The 14,348-nt window shown below is 49.0% G+C and overlaps 1 protein-coding gene across 2 annotated transcripts in view; it reads right to left on the bottom strand.

Moving 5' to 3' along the window:
- Nucleotides 1-10,877: 10,877 nt before the first annotated feature.
- The window catches only part of LOC120049732 (mothers against decapentaplegic homolog 6-like), a 30,145-nt gene continuing 26,674 nt past the window's right edge, over nucleotides 10,878-14,348 (bottom strand). For both annotated transcript variants that reach the window (XM_038996110.1, XM_038996102.1), the window contains one exon: nucleotides 10,878-12,004. In XM_038996110.1, the coding sequence (XP_038852038.1) occupies nucleotides 11,355-12,004 (650 nt within the window). In that variant the 3' untranslated portion in view covers nucleotides 10,878-11,354. The remainder of the gene's footprint in view (nucleotides 12,005-14,348) is intronic.

Raw genomic sequence — 14,348 nt, 5'->3', positions numbered from 1 at the left:
GTACATTGGCCATGTTGTGTTTGCACCGACATCTTGGGTAAATGTGAGTTTGTAATGTGGTGTTTTATCAGCACAAAGCATCCCCTTGAGAGGGATAGAGCTATTGGACAGTTCAACTGAATGAATGTAGTGGATGGGGAATTTGTTCTTCTCAGAATACTCCAACAAGATCTACACTGACGTCCATGTTGTGAAGGACTTTATATCAACTAAATATGTAACAGTGGAATACACCTACAGTTTAAGCACAGGGAAAGCACATGAAAGAAATATGGTGACATCATGTTTCAACAGCATATGCGCTGCAAATGACACATTGTGTCATTACACAGCAGCCCATTAACTAAAAGGGTGTGACTAGGACCAGAGTAGCGGTGACACATCTATCCTCATGTCCTCATTTTGGATTTGACCCAGCTTCTACAGGGCCTTTAGTGAACTACGACACTGTAGACAGACAGACAGACAGACAGACAGACAGACAGAGGCAGACGGAGAGGGAGAGACAGCGACATGGAGAGGGACAGACAGACGGAAAGGGAGAGGGACAGACAGACAGACGGAGAGGGACAGACAGACGGAGAGGGACAGAGACAGAGAGGGACAGACAGACAGACAGACAGAAGGAGAGGGACAGACAGACGTAGAGGGAGAGGGACAGACGGAGAGGGAGAGGGACAGACGGAGAGGGACAGACAGACGGAAAGGGACAGACAGACGGAAAGGGACAGACAGACGGAAAGGGACAGACAGACAGACAGACAGACAGACAGACAGACAGACAGACAGACAGACAGACAGACAGACAGACAGACAGACAGACAGACAGACAGACAGACAGACAAATAATAGGCCTAAATTATAATTATACACTGGCAATAAATAAAACAGAGAGGAAGGAATCAGCAAACTGTGTCATTCTATCTCAATGTGTAACGGCTGTTCTCCTCCTCTTCGTCCGAAGAGGAGGAGTAGGGATTGGACCAAAGCGCAGCGTTGTTATATGACATGATGAATATTTATTAAGGAAAAAATGAATACGGAAAACACTCGGAAAATACAAAACAACAAAACGAACGTAGACAGACCTGAACTAGAGAACTTACATATACACGAAGAACGCATGAACAGGTACAGACTACACAAACGAACGAACAAACAAAACAGTCCCGTGTGGTGCACAGACACAAACACGGAAGACAACCACCCACAACAAACAATGTGAAACAACCTACCTATATATGGTTCTCAATCAGAGGAAAACGTAAAACACCTGCCTCTGATTGAGAGCCATACAAGGTCAATTAAACCTGACACTTAACATAGAACAAACAACACAGACTGCCCACCCAGCTCACGTCCTGACCCACTAAACACAACTATACAAAAGGAAAACAAGGTCAGGAACGTGACATTACCCCCCCCCCCCCCCCAAGATGCGGACTCCGGCCGCAAAACTCAACCTCAAGGGGAGGGTTTGGGTGGGCATCTGTCCACGGTGGCGGCTCCGGACGCTGTCCCCACACCACTATAGTCACTCCCCGCTTCCGTATCCCCCTCCCAATGACCACCCTCCAAATAAACCCACCTAAATTAAGGGGCATCACCGGGATAAGGGACGGCAGCTCCGGACTGAGGGACGGCAGCTCTGGACTGAGGGACGGCAGCTCCGGACTGACTGGCTCAGGCAGCTCCTGACTGGCTGGCTCAGGCAGCTCCTGACTGGCTGGCTCAGGCAGCTCCTGACTGGCTGGCTCAGGCAGCTCCTGACTGGCTGGCTCAGGCAGCTCCTGACTGGCTGGCTCAGGCAGCTCCTGACTGGCTGGCTCAGGCTGGTCCTGGCTGGACGGCTCTGGCTGGTCCTGGCTGGACGGCTCTGGCTGGTCCTGGCTGGACGGCTCTGGCTGGTCCTGGCTGGACGGCTCTGGCAGCTCCTGGCTGGACGGCTCTGGCTGGTCCTGGCTGGACGGCTCTGGCTGGTCCTGGCTGGACGGCTCTGGCTGGTCCTGGCTGGACGACGGCTCTGGCTGGTCCTGGCTGGACGACGGCTCTGGCTGGTCCTGGCTGGATGACGGCTCCGGCTGGTCCTGGCTGGACGACGGCTCTGGCTGGTCACGTCCTGACCCACTAAACACAACTATACAAAAGGAAAACAAGGTCAGGAACGTGACATTACCCCCCCCCCCCCCCCCCCCCCAAGATGCGGACTCCGGCCGCAAAACTCAACCTCAAGGGGAGGGTTTGGGTGGGCATCTGTCCACGGTGGCGGCTCCGGACGCTGTCCCCACACCACCATAGTCACTCCCCGCTTCCGTATCCCCCTCCCAATGACCACCCTCCAAATAAACCCACCTAAATTAAGGGGCATCACCGGGATAAGGGACGGCAGCTCCGGACTGAGGGACGGCAGCTCCGGACTGAGGGACGGCAGCTCCGGACTGACTGGCTCAGGCAGCTCCTGACTGGCTGGCTCAGGCAGCTCCTGACTGGCTGGCTCAGGCAGCTCCTGACTGGCTGGCTCAGGCAGCTCCTGACTGGCTGGCTCAGGCAGCTCCTGACTGGCTGGCTCAGGCTGGTCCTGGCTGGACGGCTCTGGCTGGTCCTGGCTGGACGGCTCTGGCAGCTCCTGGCTGGACGGCTCTGGCTGGTCCTGGCTGGACGGCTCTGGCTGGTCCTGGCTGGACGACGGCTCTGGCTGGTCCTGGCTGGACGACGGCTCTGGCTGGTCCTGGCTGGACGACGGCTCTGGCTGGTCATGGCTGGACGACGGCTCTGGCTGGTCATGGCTGGACGACGGCTCTGGCTGGTCATGGCTGGACGACGGCTCTGGCTGGTCATGGCTGGACGACGGCTCTGGCTGGTCATGGCTGGACGACGGCTCTGGCTGGACATGGCTGGCTGACGGCTCTGGCTGGTCATGGCTGGCTGACGGCTCTGGCTGATCCTGTCTGGCGGAAGGCTCTGGCTGATCCTGTCTGGCAGAAGGCTCTGGCTGATCCTGTTTGGCGGAAGGCTCTGGCTGATCCTGTCTGGCGGAAGGCTCTGGCTGATCCTGTCTGGCGGAAGGCTCTAGCGGCTCCTGTCTGGCGGAAGGCTCTAGCGGCTCCTGTCTGGCGGAAGGCTCTAGCGGCTCCTGTCTGGCGGAAGGCTCTAGCGGCTCCTGTCTGGCGGAAGGCTCTAGCGGCTCCTGTCTGGCGGAAGGCTCTAGCGGCTCCTGTCTGGCGGAAGGCTCTAGCGGCTCCTGTCTGTCGGACGGCTCTGAAGGCTCATGGCAGACGGGCGGCTTTGCAGGCTCAGTACAGACGGGCGGCTTTGAAGGCTCAGTACAGACGGGCAGTTCATGCGGTGCTTGGCAGACGGACAGTTCAGACGGCGTTGGGCAGACGGGCAGTTCAGGCGCCGTTGGGCAGACGGGCAGTTCAGGCGCCGTTGGGCAGACGGGCAGTTCAGGCGCCGCTGGGCAGACGGGCAGTTCAGGCGCCGCTGGGCAGACGGGCAGTTCAGGCGCCGCTGGGCAGACGGCAGACTCTGGCCGGCTGAGACGCACTGTAGGCCTGGTGCGTGGTGCCGGAACTGGAGGTACCGGGCTAAGGACACGCACCTTCAGGCTAGTGCGGGGAACAATAACAGGGCACACTGGACTCTCAAGGCGTACTATAGGCCTGGTGCGTGGTACCGGCACTGGTGGTACCGGGCTGAGGGCACGCACATCAGGGCGAGTACGGGGAGAAGGAACAGTGCGTACAGGGCTCTGGAGACGCACAGGAGGCTTGATGCGTCCCGTGTGGCTCAGTTGGTAGAGCATGGCGCTTGCAACGCCAGGGTTGTGGGTTCAATTCCCACGGGGGGACCAGGGTTCAATTCCCAGGGGGGGACCAGGATGAATATGTATGAACTTTCCAATTTGTAAGTCGCTCTGGATAAGAGCGTCTGCTAAATGACTTAAATGTAAATGTAAATGCGTGGTGCCGGAACTGGAGGCACTGGGCTGGAGACACGCACCACAGGGAGAGTGCGTGGAGGAGGAACAGGGCTCTGGAGAAGCACTGGAAGCCTGGTGCGTGGTGTAGGCACTGGTGGTACTGGGCTGGGGCGGGGAGGTGGCGCCGGAAATACCAGTGCGGGGAGGTGGAATAACCCGCACCGGGCTATGTAGGCGAACCGGGGACACCATGCGTAAGGCTGGTGCCATGTAAGCCGGCCCGAGGAGACGTACTGGAGGCCAGATATGTAGAGCCGGCTTCATGGCACTTGGCTCAATGCGCAATCTGGCCCGGCCGATACGAGGAGCTGGTATGTACCGCACCGGGCTATGCACACGTACAGGAGACACCATGCGCTCTACTGCGTAACACAGTGTCTGCCCGTACTCTCGCTCTCCACGGTAAGTACAGGGAGTAGGCGCAGGTCTCCTACCTGACTTCGCCACACTCCCTTTTAGCCCCCCCCCAATACATTTTTGGGGTTTATTTTCGGGTTTCCAGCCACGTCTCCTTGCTGCCTCCTCATACCACCGATCCTGGGCTTTCGCTGACTCCATCGCCTCCCGAGAGCGGCGATTCTCTCCCACCTTAGCCTCAGGGTCCTTCTCCGTTCAATATTTCCTCCCAAGTCCACGAGTCCTGGTTTTTTGGCCGCTGCTGCTGGTTCCTCTCACGCTGCTTGATCCTTGTTAGGTGGGTGGTTCTGTAACGGCTGTTCTCCTCCTCTTCGTCCGAAAAAATGAATACGGAAAACACTCGGAAAATACAAAACAACAAAACGAACGTAGACAGACCTGAACTAGAGAACTTACATATACACGAAGAACGCATGAACAGGTACAGACTACACAAACAAACGAAACAGTCCCGTGTGGTGCACAGACACAAACACGGAAGACAACCACCCACAACAAACAATGTGAAACAACCTACCTATATATGGTTCTCAATCAGAGGAAAACGAAAACACCTGCCTCTGATTGAGAGCCATACAAGGTCAATTAAACCTAACACTTAACATAGAACAAACAACACAGACTGCCCACCCAGCTCACGTCCTGACCCACTAAACACAACTATACAAAAGGAAAACAAGGTCAGGAACGTGACACAATGTGTGTATTTCTATCTCAATGTGTGTCATTCTATCTCAATGTTTGTGTATTTCTATCTCAATGTGTGCCATTCTATCTCAATGTGTGTATTTCTATCTCAATGTGTGTCATTCTATCTCAATGAAACCTCCTCGTCCCCGTAGCTGGGGTTAATTGGACGAGAAACACTGCAATGTAAAGTGTTAAAAGGAGACAAAAGACTCTTGGCCAAGGTTCAAGAGGAGAGCACCTCCAGGCAGTACAGGCTGAGGCTCACTGCTGCTGCAAGAGAAGACTGCGTTCCCCCCATTTCTCTCTGTCTCCATTTAATTACACTGAGGCTGACAGACATGGTGCTTAAAGACACAAAACAAAAAGACAGGGTCCAAAGTAAACAGCAAAGCAGTCATTCATTGAGGGGAGTCACAGACACAGTCCCTACAGTCCCTGCTCCGTTCCAGACATTATTATGAGCCGTCCTCCCCTCAGCAGCCTCCACTGTTTCAGATACAGACACATCCTGGCCACCCTCACTACATAACGATAGCATCTTATAGCCTACAGGACATGCTTCAAGCTTGTCAGACATGAAGTATCTGAATCACAGGAGGCTGCTGACGGGAGGACGGCTCATCATAACGTCCGGAACGGAGCAAATGGAATGTGTTTGATGGATTTGTTATCATTCCACTGATTCCGCTCCAGTCAGTAGAACGAGCCCGTTCTCTCCAAGTCCATTATCTACAGTAAACTGTAGGGACTGTGTCTGTGATGCGCCCTCAATGAAGGTGTCACCAATCTCCTGTGATATGAATACGAGTCAATGATATATAGTAAACTGTAGGGACTGTGTCTGTGACGCGCCCTCAATGAATGACTGCATTGCTGTTTATTTTTGACCCTGTCTTTTTGTTTTGTGTCTTTAAGCACCATGTGTGTCAGCCTCAGTGTAATTAAATGGAGACAGAGAGACATGGGGGGAAACGCAGCCTTCTCTTTCAGCAGCAGTGAGCAGAGCCTCTGTGCAGACCAGTCAAGTTCTTCCACATCGATCTCGACTAACCATTTCTGTATGGACCTCACTTTGTGCACAGGGGCATTGTCATGCTGAAGCGTTAAGATTTCCCTTCACTGGAACTAAGGGGCCTAGCCAGAACCATGAAAAACAGCTCCAGACCATTATTCCTCCTCCACCAAACTTTACAGTTGTCACTATGCATTCGGGCAGGTAGCGTTCTCCTGGCATTCGCCAAACCCAGATTCGTCCGTCGGACTGCCAGATGGTGAAGCGTGATTCATCACTTCAGAGAACAAGTTTCCACTGCTCCAGAGTCCAATGGCGACGAGCTTTACACCACTCCAGCCGACGGCTGGAATTGCGCATGGTGATCTTAGGCTTGTGTGCGGCTCCTCGGCCATGGAAACCCATTTCATGAAGCTCCCGACGAACAGTTCTTGTTGCGTCCAGAGGCAGTTTGGAACTCTGTAGTGAATGTTGTAACCAAAACAGACAATGTTTACACTCTATTCGCTTCAGCACTCGGCAGTCCCGTTCTGTGAGCTTTTGTGGCCTACCACTTCGCGGCTGAGACGTTGTTGCTCCTAGATGTTTCCACTTCACAATAACAGCACGTACAGTTGCCCGGGGCAGCTCTAGCAGGGCAGAAATTTGTTTGACAGGTTGCAAACATTTGGCATGGGTCCCCAGATCCTCAAAAAGTTCTACAGCTGCACCATCGAGAGCATCCTGACCGGTTGCATTACCGTCTGGTATGGCAACTGCTCAGCCTCCGACCGTAAGGCGTTACAGAGGGTAGTGTGTACAGCACTGCGGCCAAGCTTCCTGCCATCCAGGACCTATATACTAGGCGGTGTCAGAGGAAGGCTGAACAATTAATCAAATGACCACGCGGACTATTTACATTGACCGCCCTCATAGTCACTTTACCCCTACCTACATGTACAAATTACCTTGACTAACCTGTATCCCCGCACACTGACTCGGTACCGGTTCCCCCTGTATATAGCCTCTGTATTGTTATTTTACTGTGTTACTTTTGATTTTTTACTTTAGTTTATTTAGTAAATATTTTCTTAACTCTATTTCTTTAACTGCATTGTTGGTTAAGGGCTTGTAAGTAAGCATTTCACGGCAAGGTCTACACTTGTTGTATTCAACGAATGTGACAAATACAATTTGATTTGATCCAATGACGGTGCCACGTTGAAAGTGACTGAGCTCTTCAGTACGGGCCATTCAACTGCCTATGTTTGTCTATGGAGATTGCATGGCTGTTCGCTCGATTTTATACACCTGTCAGCAACGGGTGTGGCTGAAATAGCCAAATCCACTAATTTGAAGGGGTGTCCACATACTTTTGCATATGTAGTTGAGGTCTCGAGTCAGTGCAGAAGAAAGCACATTAGTGATGTCTGCGGTCTCACACACGTGGGCTGGATAACACTGTCTGGATCCGGTAAATTTCAGACAAACATAGATGACAGAATATCGTCAGGGTGATGCTAGAATGATGGGAGGAGGTCAGTTATCATGTGCAGTGTGAGTGATCCCTGCTTATGTTGTGATTGGTTTGATTCTTTTATCTATCTGTATTCTATGTTTGTCTGAAATCTACCGGATCAAGACAGTGTTATCCAATTATGGCTTGCTGTAAAAGATGATTGATTTATGCTCTGGTAAATGCACAACTGATGTGGGAGGGACGTCACCACCATGGGAACTGAATTCAATTTGAATATGGTCCCACCTAGCTATTTTCCCACCAAACATGATTCTTACAGACAACAAATATTTTAAATGGCAACGATAATATCCCAATAAACAAAAAAATATATGATGTTTTTCACATCAACACCTCTCATTCAGACTTCATTCAGACTCAACGTCCCTGAACCATGTGACCAGTTTCAATGACAGAAAGTATTGATGTAAAAAACATCATATGCTTTTTTGTTTATTGGGATATTATCTTTGCCATTTAAAATATTTGTTGTCTGTAAGAATCATGTTTGGTGGGAAAATAGCTAGGTAGGACCATATTCAAATTGAATTCAGTTCCCATGGTGGGGACGTCCCTCCCACATCATTTGTGCATTTACCAGAGCATAAATCAATCATCTTTTACAGCAAGCCATAACTTACAGGAAACTTCTGTTTAAACTTCTCCACTTTCACTCGATAAAGAGGGTTACCTGCATTCTGAAGTCAATTATCGCTTGGAAGTCAATTATTATAATAAAAACACTTATTGAGGTATTGTTATCACTAAATTGTTTCAATTATCACCTCAACATAATACATTATCTTGTCACAGGTTCCAGACCAGCCACGCTGTACATTGTAGATATAATATAATAACATATCCTTACTCCTAAAAGGTGATTATCCACTATTAGATCTATTGATCATCAATAACGTTTTCATTACTAAACTTCAACTACAGATGTAGGATCTTCATTTGAGCCAGTTTGCTACAGCAGGAAAATAATCCTGCAGCAACAGGAAATGTGAATTATTATGTGGATTATAATTAATGGACATTTTTGTAGGGGTTGATACATTTTCCGTGAGGGAAAATCAAGTCTGAAATTTCTAAGTGGAAATAACGAACTTCAGAAGCCTTTTCAAAACCTCAAATACGCTGTACGTTTTACATTTCCTGCACTGTAGGAAAGTTCTCCTGCAACAGGGTGATCAGATTAAGATCCTACATCTGTATGCAGACATGTTTACCTGCTACCTGTGACAAGAGGATGTGTGTTCTATTTACACAGATCATTGACTCCCACTTCCTACACTTGAATTAGCCCACTTCATTCTCAGTTCAACGTGGGGTCAGCAGCACACCACAGCCCTCACAAGCCTCTTCCCGAGCCAAGGGTCTCCTCCTCTGACAGGAGCTGGGGGTTTATTTAACGTGCTCCTCGTGTCTTTGAATCCTGACAAAGGAAAACAATGAGAGGTGGTAAGTCAGGAGCAGTGTTTTCAGACGGGACACCAGAGTTGTTTCATTAGGGCACACCAAAGCAAAACGTTTTGCAACAGAGTTCAGAGTCCCTCACTGATTCAGTCAGTTTTCTTCTGTTTGCCTAATGAATACAACCCAAATGAGATGGAAGACAAGATGGTGGATTTTGGATGGTGGCGCACCCTATTCCCCCGGCCACCGCCAACTTCCTTCCCCATCGGCTGTTCTATCCCGCCACCACAGACCACACACTTGGCTTGGAGCAACTAGGCAGGAGATGGAGACAGACGTGAATAATCCTTGGAATTTTTGGGGCAGCAAGAATGCCCTGGGTCTTGATCACAAGGTTGGAAAATGGCGTGCTGTGAAAATGTTAACAGACCCATCATGTCCCAGAACACATAATATAGCTACAAACGTTTGCATAAGGTTCCTCTTGATTGAATCTATCATACGGTATGGCACCATTCATGCGATCATGGAATGTCTGTTTATTTAACCATGTGGACTACTGTTCCTTGAATCCCAGTCATTCAACTAGAAACTATTACTATGTGATCATTTGCAATACTGTGAAAACCACTTCACAAATGCCCATGAATAGCCTTTTTTTAGACCTAATACTGCAAATTCAAACAACATATAAAAACAACTATCAATGGTTGAGCGATGTGGCTCTGCTTCGTTCTGTACCACAAACGCAGTATAATCAGCTCTTGTTTACTTTTCAAGCTTAAAGCTAATTACAGCTTTCAAAACGCAGCGGCTCAGATCTTCGTCAGAGACAAAAAAACAAAATGTCCGCCCTGTCAGAGTGAAGAAAAGCACAGACGTCTCAAGACACGATTCATACTGCTTACATTGCTTTTCCAGCCAGTCATTCTCTCTCGTTCTCTTACCCAAATATGAGAGCTTCCACAAACACTTGTGTTGTTGAAAGACTCAAACAGGATGCCATTGTGTTATAAACACAGAACTTTCTCCTACTGGAGCCGGTCTGGGCCCATGTACCCACTGTGGTTTGTTGTGTAATCATCCAGCTATGTGTTTTCAGTTTCTCACCACCACCCGCTCTGTGTGTTTCCATTGGTATTGGGCTCTCGTCCCATGGATAGAGTTGGGGGGGGGGGATCTGATTTCCGCACATTGGAGCAGAATCCGTTTATGAGGAGCAATGCTTTTTGGGGTGTTTGTACTTTCTACAGACTTGAGAGATCTATGGTGTAACCGAGGCCCGTGTTCTTCAATGACATTAACATGTATCTTTCCCCTGATGTAGACCATTACCAGAAGTATTCGCTGGGTCATTACGTCTTATGTAAATGTAGCTGCATGGACTGTCTTCGTGTTTGGTCAGGGCAGATGGTTTCGGTTTTATGTTGTAGTTTAATTCTAGACCCACAAATAATATGACTGGGAATGATCAAAGGAAGCTTCCCTCACCACATCCAGGCAGCTGATCAGTGGATGTGCCCTCCAAGCCTTCTTCAGGGGCCTTCTGGATCTTTGGTACAGCCAATCAGATGTGAATGAACCTCATTTGGTTGATCCTGATGGTGGTAATTCAGTAACATAGGTATCTAATTGGAAGACTATGGCTGAAGCTTTTGAACGTACTGTTGAGCATAAAGGGTAAATGCATTTACTTTACCATCCACTACACCGCTGGTTTTTTATCCCACAACTGATTATAATGTTATTTCACCACGACAATTCTAGTGCCCTGTCACGTCACATATCTCAACTCAATACACAAAACACCACGGGAGAATATCAGTAAAAAGACCAAATCAAAGTTTGAAGACAACATCTTAGAATACGAGTACTTTATTGTCAAAGTGTGAATGGCATAACTTTTCCAGGTGATTGATAAAATATGAGAACTAAAACCGGGTGCGTCCTATTGTTTGCAGGATATATCTCTTTCAAAAGGCATTGAGAATGCATATATAGAATCCAAAGTGCATAATTCTGTTCCTTTTTGATTTTGTCCATATACACATTACACTATACATAAATAATTGCATTGTAAAAATGACTTGGTATTTACAAGTATAATATATTTCATATAATATATAAAACTTTATATTAAATCTAGGTAGATTATATTTGGGATAGTTGATTGAGATAGCTGTGTGTGTGTGTGTGTGTGCCTGTGTGTGGGTGTACACATATACCTGTGAGCACCTGTGTAAGTAAATACGTGTACTGTATTTGTGTTTTCCCGTCTGTCTATCCGTGTGTATGCCTGTCCATCCATCCCTCTGTCTGTCTTCCTAGTCTGTGTGCTATCTGTGGGTATTGAGCAACACCTCCACCCAGCAGGGGCAGGAGGTGATGAACTGTCTGGAGTAGCAGGGGCCCCAGCCCTTGGCGAAGCTGATCCTCACACTGTGGGGGTCATAGGGGCCCTCCAGCCCCACAGGGGGCTCCATGCCCTGCTGCAGGATCCAGCTGGACTTGTCATAGTCAAACACTTTGAGTGAGTAGCCAGGCATCACCCTCCTCACCGTCAGTCCCCTCACTGAGCTGGGCAGGTCCAGGGTGGGCGAGTGGACAAACACTGGGTGCTGGCTACGGTTGTAGATCCACACTCCGTCAGGTTCTTGGCTCAGGACAATCCCGTAGCCGATTTTGCTGCGTGTTCGCTGGACACAGCTGCCCGTGCTGCTGCTGCTGCCACTACCGCCGCGGTGACTACGGTTGCCATGGTGACCGCCGCCACCGTCGCAGCGGTGACCGTTGCTAGCGTTGGCAACGGCGTTGAGTTGGCCCAGGCAGAGGCCCGTGCCCTGAGGTAGGTCGTAGAAGATGCTGAGCGAGGGCTCGTGGGCCGGGTAGAGGCGGCCGACCCGCGTCCGCTGTTCCCAGTAGGCTACGCTGCACCAGTGGGAACGCCGCCCACAGGAGGACGAGGAGCCCGCGGAGGTACCGGGGTCTGAGATGGAGAGAGAGAGATTGTTATTGTTGTAACTCCATTCACTTTTCATGCCAATAAAGCTGATATGAATTATATTCATTTGTGGGGGAGGTAGAGAGTAAAAGTTACTATCCTGCTAAAGGAAAAACCCTGAATATCTGAACTAACTAAAGCTAGATTTTACTACAGTCACTAACTAACTAACTAAAGCTAGATTTTACTACAGTCACTAACTAACTAACTAAAGCTAGATTTTACTACATTAAACTAACTAACTAACTAAAGCTATATTTTACTACAGTCACTAACTAACTAACTAAAGCTAGATTTTACTACAGTCACTAACTTCAAGTAAAGACATGTGTCCATTGACCAGACTGATAGACCGAGGAGAGAGACCAGACTGATAGACCTAGGAGAGACCAGACTGATAGACCTAGGAGAGAGACCAGACTGATAACTTAGGAGAGAGACCAGACTGATAGACTTAGGAGAGAAACCAGATTGATAGACCTAGGAGAGAGACCAGACTGATAGACTTAGGAGAGAGACCAGACTGATAGACTTAGGAGAGAGACCAGACTGATAGACCTAGGAGAGACCAGACTGATTGACCTAGGAGAGAGACCAGACTGATAGACTTAGGAGAGAGACCAGACTGATAGACTTAGGAGAGAGGCCAGACTGATAGACCTAGGAGAGACCAGACTGATTGAACTAGGAGAGAGACCAGACTGATAGACTTAGGAGAGAGACCAGACTGATAGACCTGGGGGAGACCAGACTGATTGACCTAGGAGAGACCAGACTGATAGACTTAGGAGAGAGACCAGACTGATAGACTTAGGAGAGAGACCAGACTGATAGACCTAGGAGAGAGACCAGACTGATAGACTTAGGAGAGAGACCAGACTGATGGACCTAGGAGAGAGACCAGACTGATGGACCTAGGAGAGAGACCAGACTGATAGACTTAGGAGAGAGGCCAGACTGATAGACTTAGGAGAGAAACCAGACTGATAGACTTAGGAGAGAGACCAGACTGATAGACTTAGGAGAGAGACCAGACTGATAGACTTAGGAGAGAAACCAGACTGATAGACTTAGGAGAGAGACCAGACTGACAGACCTAGGAGAGAGACCAGACTGATTGACCGAGGAGAGGGACCAAGAGTGCGTGGTCACGGTTAGTGGATGGAAATGGAAACTGTAACATTTTCAACACAAAACAATCCTACTCCATCCTACTTACAAAAACAAAAACTCCTCAGCTTCTAGTAAGTTCCTCATTCCTCGTTTCCCATGAGCCATTAGTAGTAAGTTCTAAAAACCCTGGAAAAACTGTCATCTTGACCGGCAATATCCCACTGCCCCTTCCTCCCCCTCCACCTCTACACCCCTCTCCTCCGCATTCCAGACGGGTGAGCCCGCGTGGGAGAGCCCCCCTCTATCCCTCCATCTCATAGCCCCTACCCCCATGAGCTAAGAGAGAGAGAGAGAGACAGAGAGAAAGGGAGAGAGAGAGAGAGAGAGAGAGAGAGAGAGAGAGAGAGAGAGAGAGAGAGAGAGAGAGAGAGAGAGAGAGAATCTATCTGTGTATCCTGTTGGGGGAGGACGCAGAGAGCTGTGGGTTGGCAGCGCACTACATTGCTGCCTGCCATAAGATGAGGGACAGTGTCTGACAGACCAATCAACCTGCACATGTCCTCAATGCTTATTGTTCATTGTATGGTTATTTTGACCCTTGGTTATTGTTGTTACTGTTGTCCCGTTGACAATTTGATTCTTATTATTTTCATATTGTAAATATCCAAAGTAAGCTTTGGCAATATATACATTGTTACATCATGCCAATAAAGCAAATTGAATTGAATTAAGAGAAAGACAGAGAGAGAGAGAAAGGCAGAGAGAGAAAGGGAGAGAGAGAGATAGAGAGAGAGAGAGAAAGGGAGAGAGAGAGGGAGAGAGATAGAGAGAGAGAAAGGGAGAGAGAGATAGAGAGAGAGAAAGGGAGAGAGAGAGAGGGAGAGAGATAGAGAGAGAGAAAGGGAGAGAGAGAAAGGGAGAGAGAGAGATAGAGAGAGAGAGAGAGAGGGAGAGAGAGAGAGGGAGAGAGAGAAAGGGAGAGAGAGAGAAAGGGAGAGAGAGATAGAGAGAGAGAAAGGGAGAGAGAGATAGAGAGAGAGAAAGGGAGAGAGAGAAAGGGAGAGAGAGAGATAGAGAGAGAGAGAGAGAGAAAGGGAGAGAGAGAGAGGGAGAGAGAGAAAGGGAGAGAGAGAGAAAGGGAGAGAGAGATAGAGAGAGAAAGGGAGAGAAAGGGAGAGAGAGAGGGCAGAGGGGGAGGGATTATGCAGCATTCAGC

The sequence above is a fragment of the Salvelinus namaycush genome, chromosome 1 (assembly GCF_016432855.1).
Source record: "Salvelinus namaycush isolate Seneca chromosome 1, SaNama_1.0, whole genome shotgun sequence".
NCBI classification, from domain to species: Eukaryota; Metazoa; Chordata; class Actinopteri; order Salmoniformes; family Salmonidae; genus Salvelinus; species Salvelinus namaycush.
Note: the sequence above shows the minus strand (reverse complement) of the source record. Positions and strands in the feature narration are given on the sequence as shown.